The sequence below is a fragment of the Mus caroli genome, chromosome 3 (assembly GCF_900094665.2).
Source record: "Mus caroli chromosome 3, CAROLI_EIJ_v1.1, whole genome shotgun sequence".
Classification (NCBI taxonomy): Eukaryota; Metazoa; Chordata; class Mammalia; order Rodentia; family Muridae; genus Mus; species Mus caroli.
In genome coordinates this window covers 48958188-48980685 of record NC_034572.1, presented here as the reverse complement: position 1 = coordinate 48980685, position 22498 = coordinate 48958188, and the positions used below count along the sequence as shown (strand labels likewise).

The 22498-nt window shown below is 42.6% G+C and overlaps 1 protein-coding gene and 1 long non-coding RNA gene across 6 annotated transcripts in view; one reads left to right on the top strand and one right to left on the bottom strand.

Annotated features, from left to right (window-relative positions):
* Dclk1 (doublecortin like kinase 1) overlaps positions 1-22498 on the bottom strand; it is a 296817-nt gene that overhangs the window by 137193 nt on the left and 137126 nt on the right. For all 5 annotated transcript variants that reach the window (XM_029475006.1, XM_021157493.2, XM_029475007.1 and 2 more), the window contains exon 4: positions 22235-22334. In XM_029475006.1, the coding sequence (XP_029330866.1) occupies positions 22235-22334 (100 nt within the window). The remainder of the gene's footprint in view (positions 1-22234; positions 22335-22498) is intronic.
* On the top strand, positions 1625-22329 carry LOC110290768. The gene is made up of 3 exons (XR_003836180.1): positions 1625-2513; positions 20289-20409; positions 22248-22329. It is a non-coding gene; the product is annotated as an uncharacterized LOC110290768 (long non-coding RNA).

Genomic DNA, 22498 nt, shown 5'->3' with positions numbered 1-22498 from the left:
GAAGTTAGGGGTACCGGACACATGCAAATAGAAACAATAGATAGCCAAACAGTGGGACCTGACCTATGTGGGATGAGTTCTGGGAAGGGCAAAGCCATGGTCCTAGGACGATTAGAGGAGGCAAGATCCTGAGGGCAGGACTTCCACAACTCAGGAAGCAACTATGAACTCCCAAAGACCCGGAGTCCAAGTTGTATGTCCAGCTGTAAGTGCTTATTTGATGGTGGAGAAAATGAAATGGCTTCTAGCTGTCCCAGACAGAACTAAGGTGCCTTGCAACTTCCAAGATAGCTTGGTAGGGTTGAGTGAACACCAGACAAGCTGGGATGACCTCACTCATGATTACTACCAGACATCTAAACATCAGAAGCTTCAAAGCATTGTTGGGAAGAGAAAAAATCTTAACCCTAGCATTTATACTTCAGCAGTAGCTCCCCATCCACTTCGGAGGGGCCGTAGTGAGTGCTCATATTCAAGAAGCACGATGACTAAAGACCGTAGACGTTCCTTTCCATCGGCCCCACATGCAACTAGCCTAGATAAGTATTCTCAGTCACAGACGTTCATGGACTTCCACAAGTCAGAAGTGGGGCCAACCCAGAAGCTGTGTAAAAATGTGAAAGAAACTCAGGTAGCCCTGGAGCAGCTGGAGGACACTAGGCAGCTTCAGGAGCCAAAGGTACTGGCTCAGGCTGAAAAATCCTTCCTAGGATGCCTAATAAAAAACCATAACCGACATAAGAAGCCAAGGAAGGGCTGTGTAGCCTCAGGATACATAAAGGAAGACCTTCAGTTCCTGGACAAAATGGACCACATTGACCCCGAACATTCTCTGCAGACACTGATTGGGCAAATGGAGTTAAATGAACCAGAAGTTCTGCCGAGGGTGCCGATGGAAGAGACAAAGCCAAAATCAGCCCCGGAGAAGACCCAGGCCTGGGAGTTGTCGGTAGCAAAGGAGAGTGAGTCTAAGTTCAACCCTGCCATCAACAAAGAGAACCAGAAGTTATGGAAGAAATTAGAACGACTTGCTCAAGATTATTATAGAGTGGAAGAGACAAGGAAGCAGATGCTGAGGCAAAAGCAAGAGCTGAAGGACCAACGCTGGGACTCGGTGATCCGCGGAACATCAATAAGGCTGGCATGGCGGGAGCATAAGCAACGATGCCCCAAAGAACGGGAAAGGCTCAAGAGCTCAATGAGCAGTCCCCAGCACCCTATGATAAGAATAATTCTGAATCAATCCCCACAACACCAGATGCAGTAAGAATAACAGAGGAAATCCATTTAGACCCGAGTGAGCAAAACACTTTACAGCTGCCTTCTGGGAACTGTGCAGCAGCCAAAGCTGGGCTGGAAAACCTTGAGCCCATCTCATTGAAGACAGACCTGAAAAAGACTCGGCTTTGTTGCTTCTATCTCAAGGGCACCGTGACAATGAACTCAAGGTTTCAGGATACCTGAAAATGGCCTGTTAAGGTCACATTTTGGTCTGGTTCAGAAGGAATTGGATACCCAGTGAACTCTGGAACAGTCTCAGGTATAACCAGCCTCATTATTGTGCCACTGTTCCTAAAACTGTGCAAAGGGTGTCTGAGTCACCAGGGAGAAGCCAGGGCTTTGGTGGGCTGCCCTAGGCTGGAGGGGCAGTCAGAAGCAGGAGACCTTGGGTCCTGTGGGTGTTGAAATGTCATGAGACATCAGTGAGGGGTATAGATGCTACAAGAAAAATGACAAAGCTGGTGGCCCAAACATAAAGGGCACAGGCTGGCTCAGTCTGCTGATTCATCAGTGACTCAGCATCTGTAAGCTGGCTGCACAGCCCAATTGTATTTTGGAAAAGGGCAGTAAGATAAATTTCCAAAAAGCCTCTGTGTTCTCCTCTGCCATCAACGACAGAAAGAACAATCACCAGCAATAACAGTTACACAGAGGCCAAACTTTCATATTAATTAAAAGTCGTGTAAGATATAGCTTGGCCAATTTGTCAATCACCGGGGGCTATAATTGGCCCCAGTAAGAGACAGCTTCAAGCCAAAGACAATGTGGCGCCTCACTAGCAGATCAAAGTTCACATTCTGGTTCTGCCATGCGCAACATATGCAATATGGGAGGTCACATTATCTTTTTACTACACCTTGAGAAAGCTAGCTCTGTATCAAATGCAGGAACGCATGCTGGTTTTCAGGACATAGTGGATGTTCAAGAAAGGACAAGAGCAACCTTCATAAGAATAACAACATGTTCTTGCTGTGGACTTCTTTCTACTGTGATTGCTGAAATCAAGGTGTTAGATGTAAGCCTCCTTCCTGTTCTGGAAAGTGACTAATTCTGTGAAGAATGCCCAGGAAGGAAGAAAAGATTCTTTGGGGATATTACAACAAATCCATGGTATTTCGATGCTAACACCCTTGAGACAACCGAGAGACAAAGGCAGAACAAATGCATGGCCTAGCATGACCTGTTCCAGCAAAGGAGAGGGAACTGTGGAGGAAGTCTGAGAGAACTAACTGGTAAGGAAGTGAGGATAGCAACTGGGAACATCCACTCTTTATTTATGTGTCACAACTGAACTGCTCTGACCTCAATTTCTTCTCCAAATACTAGTCTTTAGGTTTCCAACATGTTCTTAAAGGCTCTTGATATGTGCGGTCCCTTTATCTTAAGATCTCCACATCTTAATGGCAGATCTAAAGTCTGGAGTCATTTGGATAGGAGAAAAATGTTAGAACTCTTTTATCTTTTCCTTTTTCTCATCACTCCCTTTAGTCTTTCCTTTCTTTCTTATTCCTTCTAGAATAATTGTCTCAGACAACTCAGGAGAAAAATGTAAAACTTTGCCAGAGAAGGAGAGAGAGAGAGAGAGAGAGAGAGAGAGAGAGAGAGAGAGAGAGAGAGAGAGAGAGAGAGAGGAGGGAAGAGGCTGGGGAGATAGGTCAATTGGTGCCATACTTGCCCTTACCAGCATGAGAACTTGAATCTACTCCCCAGAACCCATGTTAAAATCACCAGGTATAGAAGCCATATGTGATGGTTTGTATATGCTTGATCCAGAGAGTATACTATTAGGAGGTATGGTCTTGCTGGAGTAGGATGAGCCTGTTGGAGTAGAACTGTCATTGTTGGTGTGGGCTTTATTACCCTCATCCTAGCTGCCTAGAAACCAGTCTTCTCCTAATATCCTTCAGATGAAGATGTAGAACCCTCAGTTCCTCTTGCACCATGCCTACCTGGACACTGCCATGCTTCCACCTTGATGATAATGGACTGTACCGTTGATCCTTTAAGCCAACCCCAATTAAATGTTGTCCTTTATAAGTGTTGTCTTGGTTATGGTGTGTGTTCACAGTGATAAAACCCTAAGACACCATATGTCTGCAATGTCAGCCCTGGAGAATCAGAGACAAGAAAACCTTTGGAGCTTACATCAACAAGTATAGTGGATTTGTTGAGTTCTAGGTTTGGTGAGAGAATCTATCAAAAAATAGGTTAAAGAGTGGTGATAATTAGTTTTGTCAATTTGACACAATCTAGTCTCCATGGGGAATTCATCTGGATCAGGGTGGCGTGTCTTTGGAAATTCTTTTGATTATTTTAATTAAAGTAGGAAGGCCTTCTCACGGTGGGCAGTATCATTCTCTAGGCAGAGGATCCTGAACTGTTTAGAAGTGGAGAAAAACTACCCTTGACTGTGATATATGGCTAGCTGTTTCATGTTCTTGGTGTCTTGACTTGTCTGCTACAATGGGCTTGAACCTGAAATTATGAGCTAAAATAAATTCTTAAGTTGTTTTTGCTAGGATATTTTATCCCAGCAACAGGAAACAAAATGACAGGAATCACAGTGAGTATAGGAGGCACCTAAGGTAACTGCCCTTCATTGCACACATGATTAAAAATATTAGCAAAAGAAGCTAGCTCTTGCTGCACCAACCAGTTGTCAAGTTTCCAGCACCCACGTGGAGGCCTAAAACTGTAACTCCAATTCCAGTAGATCTGATTCCCTCTTCTGGCTTCCACAGGTATCAGGCTTGAACGCATGTGATGAACTTACACATATGCAGGCCTAACATTCATACACATAAAATAAAACTAAGTGAACCTTGAAAAGCAAACCTCCTGCAAGACCAAGAGTTTATTGCCAGGTCCAGAATGGCCTTTGTAGGGACAGAATGACATGGTTCCTGCCTCTGGGTCAGGGCCAGCAGATGTGGGACTCCACCAGTGTCAATGACTACTGTGGGCGTAAGGCTTGTTTGCATAATAATGTACATATTTTATGGTCCTCCTTCAAGGAACATCCTCCCTGTTAACATTAATAGACTCCATGATAATCAGAGACAGCACAAATCCAGGAGACAAAGTTGTAGCTAATGTCTCAGCAAAATGATAAATGCTGGGACCTTCAGGACAGCCCTTAAGGCTATGGATAAGAACTCTAAAAACATGTGTTCAAAAGTACATAATTTCTCAACTATGCAAAATGTAAGGATGCAGTATGAATTATGAAGCAGCTACACTGTGAGCCAATTTGTCAGAAAGATTCTCAATTCTGGAACTGAGTTGCATTTTATTAAGCCACTGTGAAGAAGAATATTCTCCAGAGACTAAAACAGAACCCATGATTCCAAATAGGGCTCATCAGACTACAACCAGCAGCTCACACTAAGACTATTGCCTCTTCTGGTAAATAGAGCTGGATGTACCTGCGGTTGAGGCTGATTCACACTACAGCATAGCTGAGTAGCCATGAAGATCATAAAGCCTAGATCCGACTGTCTTTTTTTCTTACAGAAAAGTAGTGCTAACCTCAAATTGAATTTGCTATTTTTCGAACCATCCAGCATAGCTGAGCAATTGCTGGACAATAATTTATGAAATATCTAAAAGTGACCAAATGATTTTAGAATACATTTTTTTTTCCTGCTCCAGTTGGTGAACTCATAGATTAGGCAACCTGCTATGGTTGACTCTCATCCCACCCTTCATGAATAAAGGAGGGGTGGAGAGAGAGGGAGAAAGATGTGAGGACTGTGAAGAGACTCCCCGGACCAGGCTTTCTTCTTAAATTGCCTGGTAGAGAGGTTCTTGGGCGATAGAATTGCTCTAAATAATTCAAATAGGCTTTGTAGCTGCTGGCTCCAAGCCAAATATGAGCAGTTATAATTAACAGTCGTGCACTTAAAAGACAGTTAGAAATATGCTAATGCTCTCAGCATGTTAAAGCAAAGTGGCAGACCAATGTGATGTCCTCTCCTCAACACACAACGTCTGTCCAAATAGAGAAGCAACCCGAGAGCATTTGAAAATAATGCTATCTATCGGTCAGATAGGTGGAAGGCTGGCTTTGCTTTGTTTTGTGTGTGTGTTTTGTATGTCACAGTACATACATTCTTTTCCTTGTGTTACAACCTAGGTTAACAAAATGACTTTACTCCATTTTAATACATTTAAAGTTGCTTGCTTACATTTTCAAGCATACACTAATTTAACAGTATGCCCTGTTATTTTGGATTACTCTCATATGGCTTATTTATTGGAAGGTGAGTTCATGTGCATGAACTGTAGCTCCACATCCACAATGCAGAAAACATGTGGACTTCAGAGCGCATTCAATATACACATATGCCCTGTGCTGCATCCTGCTCTGATTACCCATGCTTGAAATGTAAAAATGGCCTGCTTTAACTGACCTTGCAGTTAATGGTGGAGCTAAGCTACCTTGCTGCAGCTGGGAGTAAGACTTGCATGTAAATAACTGCCTCTTAGGTAGAGAGGAGGAATGCAGTCCCCTCCCAGGATCCCTGGAGGACCAGTACCAAGACCCCTATCCATATCAAAGGCCATACATGCTCAAATCCCTTAAAAAAGGACAACCCCACACATACCCTTTTATATACGTCTAATCATCTCCAGATTGCTTATAATATAGAGCCAAGGTACAGCCAATAGTTATGAGGTATTGATCAACAAACCATGACAAGAAAATTGATTGTGTTTGTCAGAGACTCAGCACCTCCTCCCCCACCCCCAATTGTTGGTTGGATCTACAGATACAGATGCTGTGAGCACGGGCAGGGTGTGGAATGGCTACATTTGCAATTCTAATCTTAGCATCAGGAAGACCATGATGAGTCATATTCTACTCAACAGTGTGTCATGTGCTAGAATTTCTGGGCCCTCCTCTTTGGGTTGCCATGCAACTCTTGCTTCACTTTCCAGTCTGGCTTTGCTAAGCAGGGTTGCCAAACATGGATGGACTCTTGCTGGGAGTTGTTTGTGAAACCATTTTTCCTCCTGCATCAGTGTTACCCCCATTTTGTAGCATGTTCAGATAAATGTTTCTTAAGTGGCTCAAAGAAAGGACCTAGAATCTGTTTCAGTGTAACCAAGGTATCTCTAAGAAATGAAGTAATGCCAAGCATTAAGATATGCCCATCACTTTACAGCCTTCTAGGACGGATTTTGCCCCACGTCTCTGGTAGAATCATCATGACAAGACTTGGAGACTGGATCTGGATTTTCTTCATTTTACCAGCGGACATTAGCTCAGAGAGGGCAATTTATCAAGGGCCGTCACACCATGACCATCTCCCTACCCATCTCTAGGACTTCCTGAGACTATGTTTCCCTTTGGTGATGATGCTTTGGTTGACTGAATGATGGAAGCAAGGTTGGACGGGAAGTCAGAGCCTTGAGGCTCAGCTCTCACATTAACCTGCCAGCTGAGTATGACAAGCATCAAGCTCCCCTAGTATCTGACTGCCTCATAGGTACTTCACTCATAGGTGAAGGTACATCAGCTCTAAGATTCTCCAACAGTAAGCGATGCTGTTGGGCAAATGTAGCTAGTTTACAGTTGCCCTATCTAAAGGGTGGGGAGGTGCACAGCTGAGCTTAGAGTATAAGGCTCTACAACAACCCCAGAGGGCACTGCAGTACCCCCATTTTCAGAGAGTGCAACTGTAAACCTCTCTGTTTACACAGGGAGCTAAAAGCTAATGGCATACATAGGCCCTTTATGCAGAAATCAAAATTTTGAGACCAGCATGTCAAAGAAGACTGATTATCCCACTTTGCCTTAGTTAGATGCTTGTCTCAGATGCTGGACCAGACTGTCCTTGAATGCATAGAAATTTGCCTGCTCTATCTCCTGAATGCTGTGATTTAAGGCATATGCCACCACAAGGCAAGATCCAACAGTTTTGATACATTCATTGCTTTTGCTACATTGATTATTACTATGAGTAACAAAATTTTCAGGCTTTCCCTCAGATCTTGACAGAGCCCATGGTGTATAATGAGAGAAACAAAGAACAAAGTTCTGACATTTCAAAGAAGTTTCTATGCTATTTGAATTTTCCTATAAACAATCTTTTCCCCGAAACACACCCAAGTTTGGACGGAGGAAGTGACTAAGGATGGACTTCTCACAGATTAACCATAGGATTGGAAGGTTGGGTCTTTGAGTCACATGGTATCTTAGTTAGGGTTTTATTGCTGAGAAGTAACCTAGGCAATTCTTTTAAAGGATAGCATTTAATTGGGCTTACAGTTCCAGAGGTTCAGTCCATTATCATCATGCAAGGTAGTGTTCAGGCAGACATGGTACTGGAGAAGCCAAGAGTTCTACATCTTGATCCAAAGGACACTGTCTTCTGCAGCCAGCCATGAGGAATGTGTGGATTACACTGGCCAAACTTGAGCATATATGTGAGGCCTCAAAGTCCTGCCTCCACATTGACATTCTTCCTCTAATAAGGCAACAGCTCTTCCCATAAGGCCACACCTCCAAATAGTACCTTCCCAAGGGCCAAACATATTCAAACCACCACACGTGGTGAGCAGCCTGATAATCTCTACGGATGAAGGAAAGCTAGAGGGTGAGTTCAACCACATGGCCTTGAGCTAATCAACCATGGCTACATAATGAAACCCAATATAAATTCTGGACTTCAAAGCTTGTTGATCTACCTGGATGATAAACACTGAAGCATGCAGGGAGGATGATATATCCTGATATGCAGAGTAGGCTTTGCATGTGGAACACCCTTTCTTATACTTTAAATCGTCCTGTTCTATGTGTCTTGGCATTTGGCTAGCCCTGATTTGTAGCCTTTAGAACACAAATATAGCCCTTTTCTGAGTTCTGTGAATATGCAGCATTTTATTAAGTCCACAGGAACCCCTGAATTTATAGCCAGTGAGTCACAAATTGGAACGGAATAGTGAGAAAAGTCTTGTTGGAAGTCATTGCCCTTAACCTTGGGAAGCCTGAGTGGGCTCTGGGTATTTAGCTTCAGAGTCATAATACAACACTTCAACCTGCCTGCCGCATCAGGGTTCTGCATGGGGACATGTCAGATACTCCCACTGTTTCTTCTAGAACATTCATCTTCAGAGACCTTCATGATTAGTTCCATTACCCTCTTAAAGCAATTCAAATATCTGTCTAAAGTACCCCCACCCTTCCTACATTCCTTTTCTCTGTCCCTACTTTTTTTCTTTGGAGAGCTTGATTTGTGACACAGCATATAATCTACTTAGGGTTTTTTTGTATTAAGTGAATCTCTGATTAGATGTTTGATTTCTATGGGTGAGACTCTTCCTGTAGGCACTGTGATATTCCCAGTACTCATCACACTGGCCTGATGCCCACATGCATTCACTTAATGTTAGGTAAATCAGACTGTTACATATTTATATGCACAGAGATGTATATGACCCTTAGTTTCATATTTGGGAACTTCAATGCATGTGGCTAATATTTTATATCTCACTTGAAAAAAATGTGAAACTGCTCATTGTTCCATAGCTTTTCTTCTTAATATGCAAATCTGCCTTGAGTGACATTCTTGGAATAATTCCATTGACAGGGTGTCAAGTGTTAAACAAATAATAGTATTGGGACACACATTTGGCTAAGCTGGAAGTTTTCACCAAAGAAGATCAATTTAGAAGCTATCAGTGATATCTTCTACCTATCCTTTCCAGGCAGTCTCTACAGGTAAATATAGAGTGGCCATTGTCTTGGTTGGTTCTGATACATAAGTGACCACTGAGATGACCTTTGACCTTTACCAGCTTTCTTCTCCGTGATAACACCTAAAGATTCTGTCAAAGGTCATTTTTTTGTTATGTATGTGTGTGCCTACATGTGCATATGTGCCCCATTTGAGTATAGTGCCCACAGAGGACATGAGATCCCCGGGAACGGGAGTTACAGGTAGTTATGAACCACCATGTGGGTGCTGGTGCTGGGAACTGACCCCATGTCCTCTGCAAGAGCAGCCAGTGATTTTGACAGCTGTGCAGATTCCTCCCAAGGGCTTAGGAGAATGCAGAACTCTTCCTTGTATCTTTTTGTGTCTCCAAGAAAACACAGGCTTGTAATTTCACCATCACTCCGTTCAGTCTTGGAAAACATGTGCTTGTCACTTACGCACGCTCTATCTAAAAGATAATCCACTTGTTCACTTCCAAGGCTTGTTGAGAGAGAAAATCTAGCCCAAGGCAGTGAACAGTCACAGAAAATTGGTATTTGTTACGTGTAAGTGATTTGGATCTTTAAAATAATGAAAATATACCATATTTACACGGGCCAAATTATGACCCACTTTTGAAAGTAAATTTTAAAAATCATTTCTACAATCAAAGTGCTGTTCACATTGGTTTGCACTTTCCTGTCAGTTTAAATACTTCACTTCAAAAAAAAATCATTTTAAGTCTCCAAAAGGTTCAATGGATAGTGGGCTCTTAACATGTGTCTGGCATGGTGAACTGAATTGATATTTCAAAGAAGCCAAGACTAAGCTAATATACCCTTAGAGTGATACTGTGAATTATAGCGTGAGCGACCCCAACCCCTGCATTCAGGAGTATATATGGGTCAGGTCAAGGTACAGCAAGGGATCTGTTTTCTTCCTCTACAGGTACTCAAAACAGCAATTCTATACAATGTACATTTGGCAAAGATTCTTTCCTCCTCTGCTGCACAGGAACTTTTAGTTGTCTGAGCGCCTGTTTGTCAGTTATTGAGACAAATTCCTGAGTAAATATGTTTTTAGTCAGAAGCATCTGCATTGTATAGGGCACTACCAAGATTTTCTTCTATCAGCTTCCGTTTCAGGCTTCACGCTGAGAAGTCTATCAGAGTTGTTTTATTTTTTTTTAAATAAGATTTATTTAGTTTTACTTTAACATGTATGAGTGTTTGCTTGCATGTGTGTGTATGCACCAGCTTGTGGAGGTCAAAAGAGGACATTGGATACCCTGAAACTGGAGGTGCAGATGGCTGTTAACTACCATGTGGGTTCTGGGATCTGAAGCTCAGTCCTTTGCAAGAGCAGCTAGTGCTCTTGGGCACCGAGCCATCTCTCCAGCTGCAAATTGTAGTTGATTTTTGTAAGGGTGATGTTTATGGGTCTTATTTCATTCTTTTCAGTGTCTATATATTTCGGCTCTTGAATGTGAGAAGGAGCATTTGGGAGGAGAGGCAGACCTGGGAGGAGTTGGAAGGTGGAGGTGATGGGGACACAGAGTTACCACTATTCAAGTGACAACTGCCTAGCATGTTGATATCCAGTACATCCTACAACTTAAAGCTAATCACAAATGGGTACCCTCTGACCCGAGACTTTCCAACAGATTGACACAGATAAAGTAATTCCTCCACATTAGTCAAATCTTTCTTCGCATTGCTCCCAGGAAAGCCTTATGAAAGCACACCTCAGTCCCATGTCCCTCTGTGGTACCCACACCACCTCTGGCTTGCTACAGTCCGACTCATGAATTGCTCCTGGATCAAAACTATTTCTTAAAAATTCACCCTGACCAAGTTTATCTTATAAGTCTTTGTTGCTCAGATGGAGTCAGAATCAAAGGCAGTCTCTAGGTTCAATGTTACCTGCCATTGCTGCCTACCAGGAAACCTGTGAGGATTACTGCAGTTTTTAATCTTGTTGTTTCTGTCTGGAAGCTTTTGAGCAACCTTGTCACCATGTTTAGCTAGACAGGCTCTAGGAAATATAATTTAGTGGATACAGGAAGGGGCCTGAAACTCGGATCTTATTTCAACTCCTTTTTCTGCTGTTAGGAATTCCCAGGCATAATGTGAATGCCCAAAGTCCACAAAGGAACAGAATTAAGACCAAGATTGACAAGATGTTCTCTGGTATAAATACAGTTGAAGCATTGGGTGGAAGTTCAAATCTGCACTGAAGCAAGTAGAATTCGGATACGTCACATTAGACAACTCCAGAGAACTCAGCTCCCCCACAGGCCTGAATTATTTGTATACAGATAAAAGAAAATGTAATCTGTCTTCCCTGCATCAGAGTAAGTTTTTTGCCCCTTGTCAGTGTGTTTAAAGCTCCCATGGTGGGATGCACTCTGTTTGGGATACCATTTCTGGAAGGGAAAGCATTTGAAGTATAATTTCTGACAAAGGGGCTTACAGAGGAATGGAAAGATGGCGTTCAGAGAAGGAACTATGAGAAGTTTGCCTAAAGCTGAAAAAAACAGAAAACAAAAAACCAGCTTTCATGGTGATAGCTGCCTCTAATCCAGCACTCAGGAGGCAGGCAGGTGGGTCTCTGTAAGTTTGAGGCCAGCCTGATCTACATAGCAAGACCTTATCTCAAAAAATAAAATAAGCCCAGTTTTGGGGAAGTGTTGGACTACGATCCTCAGACATCTGAAAGAATGACAAGAGAAACAAGCTTCTATATCCATCAATCTAAATAACATGTCTTAGGCTCTTATTACATTCATTGTACTCTATAGGCGAGGTGGGATATGGAGATTAAAGATGCCTGTGTCTAACATGCAGGTGCTCATAATTAAGTGAAATCAAATGAAAACTATGATCCCCAGTTTTCTTACCAGTTCTGTTAGCCACTAGTTAGGTGAACATAATGGTTATTATTTTTTTTCTTTGCCAATTCACCTGGACCATGGGATATCCAGAGTAAATGTTATGTGAAGGGGTTTTTGGATGAGACTGCTATTTGCTTAGAAGGACTCAGTCAATATAGCCATCTATCTGCCTCCATGTGAACTGAGATTGTAAATAAGAGGATGGGAGCATCCATGCATCCCTTACCCTCTCAAGCTTGATATGGCTCCTTTCCTCTGCTGTTGCCCATGGGTTGGGCTTTATACAACTGTGAGGTTCTCATGGGGTCACACTTGGGCTGAACCATGCCACTCAAATTCTTCCTGAGTCTCCATGTTTCTTCCCCTTTCTCCTCAATCTCTCTCTCTCTCTGTCTCTCTCTCTGTCTCTGTCTCTCTCTCTCTCTGTCTCTCTCTCTGTCTCTCTCTCTCTCTCTCTCTCTCACACACACACACACACACAATCTTAGGAAGGTATTGACAACTAGGTATCTGGAGTACACCAATGCAATGACCTTATGCAATCAGCTCATCTGATCTTATTTAGAAAACAACACTATAGTTTCTTTGTTTTTTTTTTTCCTTAGAAGTGGCTGTGCTAAATATAAACCATGGTCACCATTTTTAGAAAGGTCTGTGATGTGAGGCAGGATCATCAAAACGTTATAACATAGGGAAGTGGACAAAGAATAAGAGCTCAGGGGATGAGATGAACCAAAGAGACAAGGTAAGGCTTTATAAAGAATGTGACTTTTGTCAGAGGATGAAAGGGATTTGGGTGGGGTGAGAGGAATGTCCCAGGTTTGTGGGACAATATGGCCTATGGTGAAGGGGTTGAGAAGTGACCGTACTGAGGATACCAACAATTATTCCTTGGCTGGAGAGCAGAGGGGTCTAAAGTGATGGTGGCAGCCAGGCAGGGGAGAACAGATGGATTAGAAAACACCTTCCCTAGAGCACTAGGTCTAGATGTCCAGCAATCTTTAAAAACTACGTAGGAGAGTCATTCTGCCTAAATAAGGTGTGGGATCGTTCATACATCTTTGCAACAACCCAAGCAGGAGACTGACAGTGTATTAGTGATTGGGCAAAGACTTGGCTTTATTGAGTGGGTGTCAGAGGTAATGACAGTTGGCTCCAAGTTCCTGATCTGGTTCTTCAACGTTTGCTATAGAGAATTCTGATACAAGGGACTTGCCCAGGAAGCCAGGAGAACGATATAACCTGATAGGCCTTCCACCCAGTAGTTAGCTCTCACATGGGATGCACTGAAGTTTCTGTGGCTGTGGAATAATCATGGATGAGGCCAGCTAGAAAGTTGGATATATGGGTTTTTTTGCTGCTGGGAGGAATCAAGGCTAGAGATGTAGACTGAGAGGTGGTTGGTGAATTTAGAGGCTAAGGATTCATGATCAATTGTGGATAGACTTGAGTTTGAACTCTGCCTTCTATACTAGCTAGCTGTGTGGCCTCAGACAAATTATCATCTCTAAGCCTTAATTTCCTTAATTGTCAAATGGGGAAAATTACACATACTTCAAAGGCTTCTGCTTATTGCTTCCCATCTGGCAGCCATTCGTCACCATCATTGTGGGCCATCACCATCATTGCCGAAGCCATTAAAGTAGATGAACTTGGCTAGGAGCAGAGTAATTAAGTAGAAAAAAGGAATGCAGAATGAGTCTCAGGGAACAGTCACAAGGATATATGGCAAAGAGCAAAGCTGAATGAATCCCAGAAGCAGGCAAGAGAACAGAAGACCAGGCTGCAGAACACCACGAAGTTCAAGGGGACAGAATTTCAAGGAGGTGTGTGTGCAGGGAGATCGTCAGAAATGGCATGTGCTACAAAGAAGTGGATGATAAAGGAGAAAAAAGAACATTCAACACAGTGGTTGAGGCAGCATTACTTACTGGATTATTATCTATGTGGCGACTGAGGGAGCCAATCACAATGTAATGAGATTCAAAACGGAAGCTTCCGGGATGGAGAGATGGCCCAGGGGTTCAAAGCCATTGTTGCAAGTACAAGTGCAATTGCAAGTGCATGTGCAGAGGACCTGAGTTCAGTCTCCAGCACCCTTGTCAGGGGCTCACAACTGTATGCAAGTCCAGCTCCAAGAGATCTGACATCTTCTTCTAGCCTCTGTGGGGACCTGCATGCATGTGCTCACACACACACACACACACACACGCACACGCACACGCACACGCACACGCACACACACACATTGAAAAAAATAGTAAAATGGGAGTTTCGCTCAGACTCCAAGAAAGTAAAAAACAGATTCCAGAATGAACTCCAAATTGGATCACCTTTCAGAAATTTCAAAGTACCATACAACACATATGGGCTTTGGCTTATTATCCACATTATGCATGCCAAAGGCTTAAGATCTTGGGGAGAACAGGATCTTTAAGAAGGACTTTACTTTTGAATGTATGTAAATGGTGATATGGGCAATGAAATCTTGCACGTGCTAGGGAAATGCTCTAGTACCTATTCCTATGTGGGAAAGTTCTCAGACAGCTGTGACAGGAGCTCCATCATTCTAAACCAGAGGCCACCCCCTCCTGCATCCTTATAAGGCTTTCACAGAAGACACAAAGCACTAGATGGGAATTATCTAGGAACTGCAGTAATGGTATAAGTGGATGGGTGGGTTTTTTTTTTGTTGTTGTTGTTTGTTTTGTGGGGGTTTTTTGTTTGTTTGTTTTGTTTTGTTTTTTAACATGACTTACTTTTCCTTGAACATTTTGTAGTAAAGGACATTTTGTAGCTGTACTGGGTGGCCTGTTGGTTGGGACATGGGACAGATGGGTGACTTGATAGATCTGAGTCTGCATGGAGCTCATTTAGATTCTTCCCTTGTGTACCATCAGAGTCCAATGTAGAAAGGAGTGGTTTAGAAAATACAAACTAAGGCAATGACCACCAAAGCTGGAAGATACTTAATGTCACACATCAGGAAAGAAGGCTGGAATCTCTCAGCGTGAGTCCCCCAAGAAACCCTAAAGACAATCAAAAAGGAAATTGGCTTTTAATGAGCAGTGATGGCCTAGGGGTTTTAGGAACCATAGCACCTGTCCCTCCCCTTTGGCTGTTCCAGTCATCATCTCACACAGCACAGGAGGGAGCAGACATGGCAAGAGCCAGCAAGTAGAACGCAGAGAAATCATGGACTCTACCATTGTCCCACAAAGAAGGGATTTGCTGTGTTGAGTATTCTGCAGACATGGGAGAAGCTCTGCTGTAAAGGTTTGTCATACAAAATTACCTGTTTGCAGTTCTGAATTATCCAGTACACTGAGCTAGAAGAGTCCAGACCATTTTTAGTATCTGAGGAGCAAGCCGGCAAATCTAAAAGGTCAATGAAGTGCAGATACAAACAATCCCATAATCTTTTGTGTTTACTGTGGCAGTAGCCTAAAGTTATGAAAACGTGAGTCAGAGAAAAGCTTGGAGGGTGACAATCCATTGATTATTTTTAGCAGATTGACAGAGGAAATCAGCCCCCATGACTTGAAGAGAAGGCACCTGCAGGGCAGGAGGACCTGGGCATGGTTGTGGGCTGACAGAAGAAAGGAGACATAACCAGTCCACTAGACCAGTGGGACAGGGATGCTGGGAAGATGAACTCAAAACATCAGAGGACAAGAGAAGAGTAGTCATGTAGTCATGGCTCCCCTCTACAAGACAAGGAAAGAGTGGGGAGGAGGGATGAAGGAAAGAAGAATGGAACTTTGTAGTGAGTGCTTTTGATTCTCCTGATGGGCTGGGAGAAAAGATCCCTGTGGATAAGGGCAGGCATGGCAGTCCTTACCTGGAAGGGCAGGATCTGGGAGAGTGAGTCTATGCTGGAAAAGACCAATTTGCATCCAGTAAGAAGGAAGTGGTTATTCTAGGGCCTAGTGAGGTTGATTGCCTTGTATGACATGTGGCTGTCATTCACAGAGGGATACCACTGGTAGGTTTGGGGGGAGATGATCATGGTGACTCAACCCTCATGGCTTCATGCTTGGTACTGTGCTCTGTCAGATTCTCCATCTTTACAGTGCATCTCTCAGTTACTACATACGGTCAGAAGACGACCATGGGGACAGAAATGAAAAGTGTAAAGAAGTGACGGCAGGTTCTGCCTAGTTACCTGTTTTCTGGTGTAGAAATTGTTCTCATGGCAGCAAATGGACTAGTCGATGCCTGATCTAGATTCTGTCTCCAGAACAACACTCTATCCCATACTGTCTACAAATGACAGCATAGAACTCAATTAAATCCCAATATCATCAAGCTCCAAGAAACCTTTTGTTTCTATTCACAATAAAGCTACCTGTGACCAAGAAAGGTTTCAGCACCTTGCTGTTTTCTTTTAATTTTTATTTAAACATTTTATACAGTATATTTTAATTAAATTTTCCCATCCCCATCTCTTTTCAGACTCTTCCCTACCTCTCTACTCACCCAATGTAATGTTCCTTCTTTCTTCCTCTTTATACCTCAAAAACAAAATGAAAGAAGAAAAAAGAGAACAAAAAACCCATAAAATCAAAACAAACTAATTAAAAATAAAATAAAATAAACTTAATCGCTGAGTCAAATGGGAACAGAGCCCAGCAGCAGCCATGTCTTCTATTCAGAACTCACATGACCCAATCCTCCACTTCAAATATCCAGCTGAATTCTACAAGCCAACGCATTGGGAAATGAAGAATGAGCATGCCAGATTTGACATGTTTCTCTAAGAAGACAATTTTTGTTAGCCTATTCATTCCTAGAAATAACTTCTGAAACAGAAAATTGTACATCTGGGAGAAATCTGCCCACAAGACTCGTTGCAAACCAGCCTCATAACCCAATTAAAGCTATGAGGAACCGTTGGTCTGCTCTGAGCCATTAGTCATTTTAACATTATATTCTCCCAAAGGAATAAAACCCAGGAGAAGCAGCAGGAATCCTTAATATTCTGGGTCAAAGTTCAATGCTGAATAGCCTCTGGTACCTTTAAATGTGAGCAACGTTCAAGGTTAATCTGAGCCATCATGCCTGACGGCTTACTACCTGCTGTTATTTGTTCCTGGCACACTTCCTGCTGCATAATCCATCTATAAATGGAATAGTTTGCTGAATAAATGAATGAAAAATAATAGTGAATTTTGAGAGCAGGAGCTTCAAGTCACTTTACAGGGAAGCCTGATCTTTATCTAAACTTCATTTTTCTCTGTATTTTCAATGACTCTGTCATTTCCAGTCATCATAAGGTCTAGGATGGAGCAGTAGGGCCACTGGAAATCTCTTGAACACAAACCAACACATCTACCTACACACACACACACACACACACACACACACACACACACACACACTACTCCCAAACTCTGGAATCCTGAAGGCTCTTAGCTTTCAAAGTCCGTTTTTTTCTAAATGTGCTTTGTTTTAATATTTTAGAGATTCCAAGCAGCGAACAATAGAGCTCCTCGGAGGCCCGCCTCACATCTAGCATGGGACCAAGTGAGGAGAGGGGAATAGAAACTACCTTCTGGTTCTAAAGGACAACAAAAGCCAATCTTGGTAGCATCTGAATTCAATGAGTTCCCACAAACAAATATGTGTTGCTGGCTGCAATATTCTAGGGGTTTGTTTCAATGGGGAAGTCTGTTTGGGGATGCTTTGGCATTATTTAATTTAATGTTTATTTTAGCCCTGAAGGAGGTGGGAGATACAGCATAGGAAGGAGGATGTGAGACAAAAACACCACACCTGGAGCTTGGACAAGACCGATGCCTTCTGAGGCTAACCAAATGTTGTTTCTGATATTGACAGTTTTAGCCCTGTTAGCACCCAGGGATGTGAAAAGTGATGGAGATCACCCTGATGACTGTCAGCTATTGCAGTTTCTATCATCTCATTCAGTCATGAATCCATAAAAGTGGTGGTCATGATGCAATAGTTATAGGAACATGTACCAACAGGCCATGGTGTACCGGACTCCATGGGAGTCTTGATGAGAAGCTAAGGAAATGTCCTGTCTAGAAAGATTCTCTTACCCAGGAAAAATACAGCATTCCAGATGGTTATATCTGGGGGAAAGCTGGACTGATGGTCTGCTGATATGAGACTATGTATGTGTATGCACACACATACAGACACACACACACACACACACACACACACACACACACACACACTATAGAGTTCTTAGAAAAATACTTCAACTTTTATAGCCTGACCTGGTACCAGATAATCACAGGCTGAGGCATGAGAATCTCAAGTTGAAGGCCATCTTGAGCTTCGTAGCGAGCTGATGGCCAATCTGGCCTACATAGTAGATACTGTCTCAAGATGAATCTAAGAGGACTAGAGAAGTGGCTCAGCAGTTAAGAGGACTGACTGCTCTTGAAGAGGACAGCTTCAGTTCTTAGCACCCACCAGGCAGCTGACAACTACCTCTAACTCCAGTTCCTGGAGATCTGATGCTCTCTCCTCGCCGCCGCCACAGGCACTGCACGCATGTTGTGCACAGACATTCAGGACAACAAAACACATATACACATTTTTTTTTCAAGTAGAATACTACACGGCCTTGAAAACAGTAGTATATATATTAGTATATATATTTGTTCTATTCTTTAGTTCTAAGACTGTTTATGTGTATACAGATTTATATGCACATATGCATAAATATAATTAATTTTTGTTCCATCTCTCTTACTTCAATAAGAAGACGTGAAATATAGACCCACGGTGCACACAGGAAATGGACCCAGTCACACATCTGACATTAACTCTGCAGTCAATACAGAGAAAACAGACAGGAATAGTCTGCTTAAGGGGCGGGCTTCTCCTAGCTTTCCCTTCCATTTGAATCACAGAGCACAGAGTCAAACTCTTGCCAACTCTGAATAGCAAGTGCCACACTCACTGGGTCGTCATCAATGTCTAAGCAACACTGTGTTGAGCTTCCTTGGCATGTCCCCTCACTGTGTGTCCTCATTCTAAATCAGAGAGCAGCTGCCACAAGGGTGGATCTGCGGGCCTCTGCTGGCCTCTCTATATAGCACTCTGGCCACCATTTGGAAGTTGCTGATGCTCCCTTGATGGACCACACTCTGCTAAAAATGGTTACATTCTGAATCAGAACCAGGAGAGCACCCCACATAGTGAAGATGGGAAGAAAGAGCATCTCTGGCTATTCACTTCTCATATTGATTCTGCTCTCGTGTGGCCCTGAGAAATACATATGTGTTTTGGCCTCCGTTGTCCTTAGAAAGCCCTTGAGCAATGCCTTTGGGAGCTTGCGAGTGGTGCTTGGAGGATGTATCCTTCCTAATTGCATGTATACTCGTAGCTAGATTAATTTCCATAGATAAAGTAAAAGCATCGCCTTGCATCGCACAGCCACTTCCTGATAGCCATTAAATCAAGCGTGGTTCTGCACCAGGAAAATAATTCTGAAGCTGTGTACACCCATCACCCCACATCTTTCAGGAAGTTGGCTGCAGAGCTGACCAAATATAGCATCAATGTTCAGATACCATTTAGTAAGTACAAATGAACTGGGTTAGATCACACTCTGCACATTTATTAAAAAAAAAAGAAAGAAAGAAAGATTCAAATTTTAATACATTAGCCCCAGAACACACTGTACAAGCACCAGGAAATTTGCAGTTGTCAACGGGAGAATTTAGACTCGGGGTAAGTTCATCTAAGGAAGTGAAATCTTCATTTAGATCTTTACTTTTCTTTAGTCCACTCTCTTTCCCCTCTCCCATGCCTGCGTGTTCCTCCTGGGATGGGGAAGAACAGGTTGCACGGTAAGCGTATCTCACAGAGAGAACTGGATAGGGTATATTTATCAGGAGAAGGCGACTGGGGAGCTCAACAAAGTGGTTGGTAGAGCTCTTTCACAGGTCAAAAGATGGCTAGGCTACGTGAGTGTGTGTGCACTTGTGTAAGGGCACGCATACACGTGTGTTCCTGTCTGTGTGAATGTGTGTGAGCACATGTACACTTGTGTTTTCTTTTAAAATACTTTTATTTACTTACATTTTTTATGCACAGTGGTATTTTGCCTGCATGTATGTCTAGACACTGTGTATGTCCCTGTTGCCCCAGGAGGACAGGGAAAGAAAGGTGTTGGGAACCCCGGAACTGAAGTTACAGATGATAGTGGGCTATGATGTTACTCTGGGAGCCAAACTTCAGGACCTCTGAAAAGGGAGTCAGAGCATTTGAACCCTGGCTCCCCTCTCCGGACCCCACTTGTCTTTTTTTTTAGCAAAGCTGGGCTAAAACTAAGGAAGAACCCTGCTTCTGAGCTGCACCCCCACATGTCTCCTGATAATCAGGGGAATTGGTAAGGTTGTTTAATGGCAGCTTTCTATTGTGCTTCACAGAAAATCTACCTGCCTGTGGGTGGCTGCAGCCTCAAGGCTGAGAGCATCTCCTTACCACAGCAGCAGCAGTTAAGCAGCAGCAGTAGACTGGCCAGCTGTGCGGCTTCCCAGGATGGGCAAGGTGAGAGAAGGGGGCTGAAGTCAGCCTGACAACCAGATAAAAGGAACGGAGGCCTTGCAAACCCAGCAGCAGAAAGTAGGCTGTACTCCAGTTCAAACCCGACAGGCTGTTCTTCGTATCAGAGCCTTAAGTGGGCTTCATTTCAGAGCACATCTGGTTTCCCTGACCATTCTATCAAAAACAGCTATTTTCTTTAAATTGAAAGTCAAGGCCATTTATTTTTCTCAAAACTTGTGCTGTCAGCTCTGTGTTCTGACTTGGAAACATTTGCTTGTTCCACACAGTGGCAAAGCCGCTTTATTCTTAAACAGGGTTGGAATCTCTCTTCCCTGAGCATGTCTTGTGAGTGATACATTTACATAAGTCCTTGCCCCAAGAGGACATGTGTACCAGTTATGAAGATGGAATATATTTGGAGAAAACTTATTTGGAGGGAAAGAGATGCCAAAGTAGTCCTCCAGTGAGGGCCTCGTGCCAAGTAAATCGTGTCACATGGCCCCTTCATGTCATCTCTAGGTACTTCCATTGAACGTGTAAGTTTTCATGAGGGAGGGCAGTTATTGGTGACCTCTTTCCATACATCATGAATTAGTAAATGTTTAATTATGTATCATTGCTTTTATATATGGATATATAAATAAATAAATAAATAAATATATATATATCCATACATACACACACATATATGCATATATATATATATATCTATATATATATATATATCTATATATATATATCCTGCTCCTGTGCTGCTCAATGGTTTGCAAAGGGCGCACTTAGGTGAGTTAATGTGGTGGGAGCATTATATAATCTAGTTAATAGAACTGTTTGCTATGCTGTGGCTAGGCTTTGCCTGAGCACTGCCCTGGCATGGGACTCCATTGTGTCTGGGCTGTGATCCATCATTAAACAATGTTTCTATGTGGTCCATCATTATACCACAATGTGAGTATGAAACTGAGGCTCTAGGGTAAGACCAGGACAGGGTAATGCCTGCCATTATGTTAAGCACTTCAGTACTGTTACTGTAGCAACAACAAATTCACTTCTTACTTCAAAATTTTCAATTAAATGGACTTTTAGGTGTCAGTGACTATGTAACAGTTCCCTAATTGGATTAAGAGTACAGTTATCAAGCAGGACGTCCTTAGCAATTATTTTACCTCAGATGCTAGGCAATTCTGAAATGATTCCCAGGACCCCCAAAATAAATCATCCTGAAAAATCATAGACTTTCACATTAATTTCCCCATTTATAAGCACCTTGCCTCTTTATCAACTAAGCCCTCTTCCTTATCAACCACCAAGGGTCACATTTAGTTCATTAGTGGAAGGACGCTCCCATCCTGACACTTCAGAGATGTCTATGGCACATAAATTCCAGCGTTACGTCAGGGAGAACGGGTACCAAACCATTTCTCAGAAATCAGTGGAAGCCACATGAAAGCTGAGTCTAGAAGCATGCTCAGTGAGTTTGTAATTACAAATCCTTCCATTATAAATTTTTTTAAAGAAAATATGTAATAAAAAGTGTAGAAATCCACACCATGGCTCTCTGCAAAGTATCAGTTTAGTTATTAAATAGCTATAAATTAGCCATTAGGATATATTCTTCCAAATGGATTAACCTTTTCAATTATCATTTCATCTGTTTTCTATATTTAAAAGAAATCAAAGAAATTCAAGATATAGGAGAGACAAGGCAGTAGAGGGTCTGAAACTGATTTGGTGACTTTGGAGTTGACATAATCTTGGCCTGGTGCGGTTCATTTTGGAAAGCTGCCTCAAATTTCCCCTGGTTTTGAACTTTTTTTTTTTTTCTTACCACTTTCATCTAGCAAGAAATCATCCTGGTAACGGAACTTCTCTGGTCCACATGCAATAAAAATGTCATCGTCACCAAAAAAGTCCTGAAGGCACATCACCTACAAGAGAAAAGCATAGTTCTCAGCCAGGGGTCCACACAACAGCGATCACAACACCACCTCCCCCCCCTGCATAGACTTCTCCATAAAGCCATTTTCCTCTAATGGAATCAACAGGGGGATTTCAAAGGCTCGGCTGTGCATCTGTTATCAGTAAGGAACGA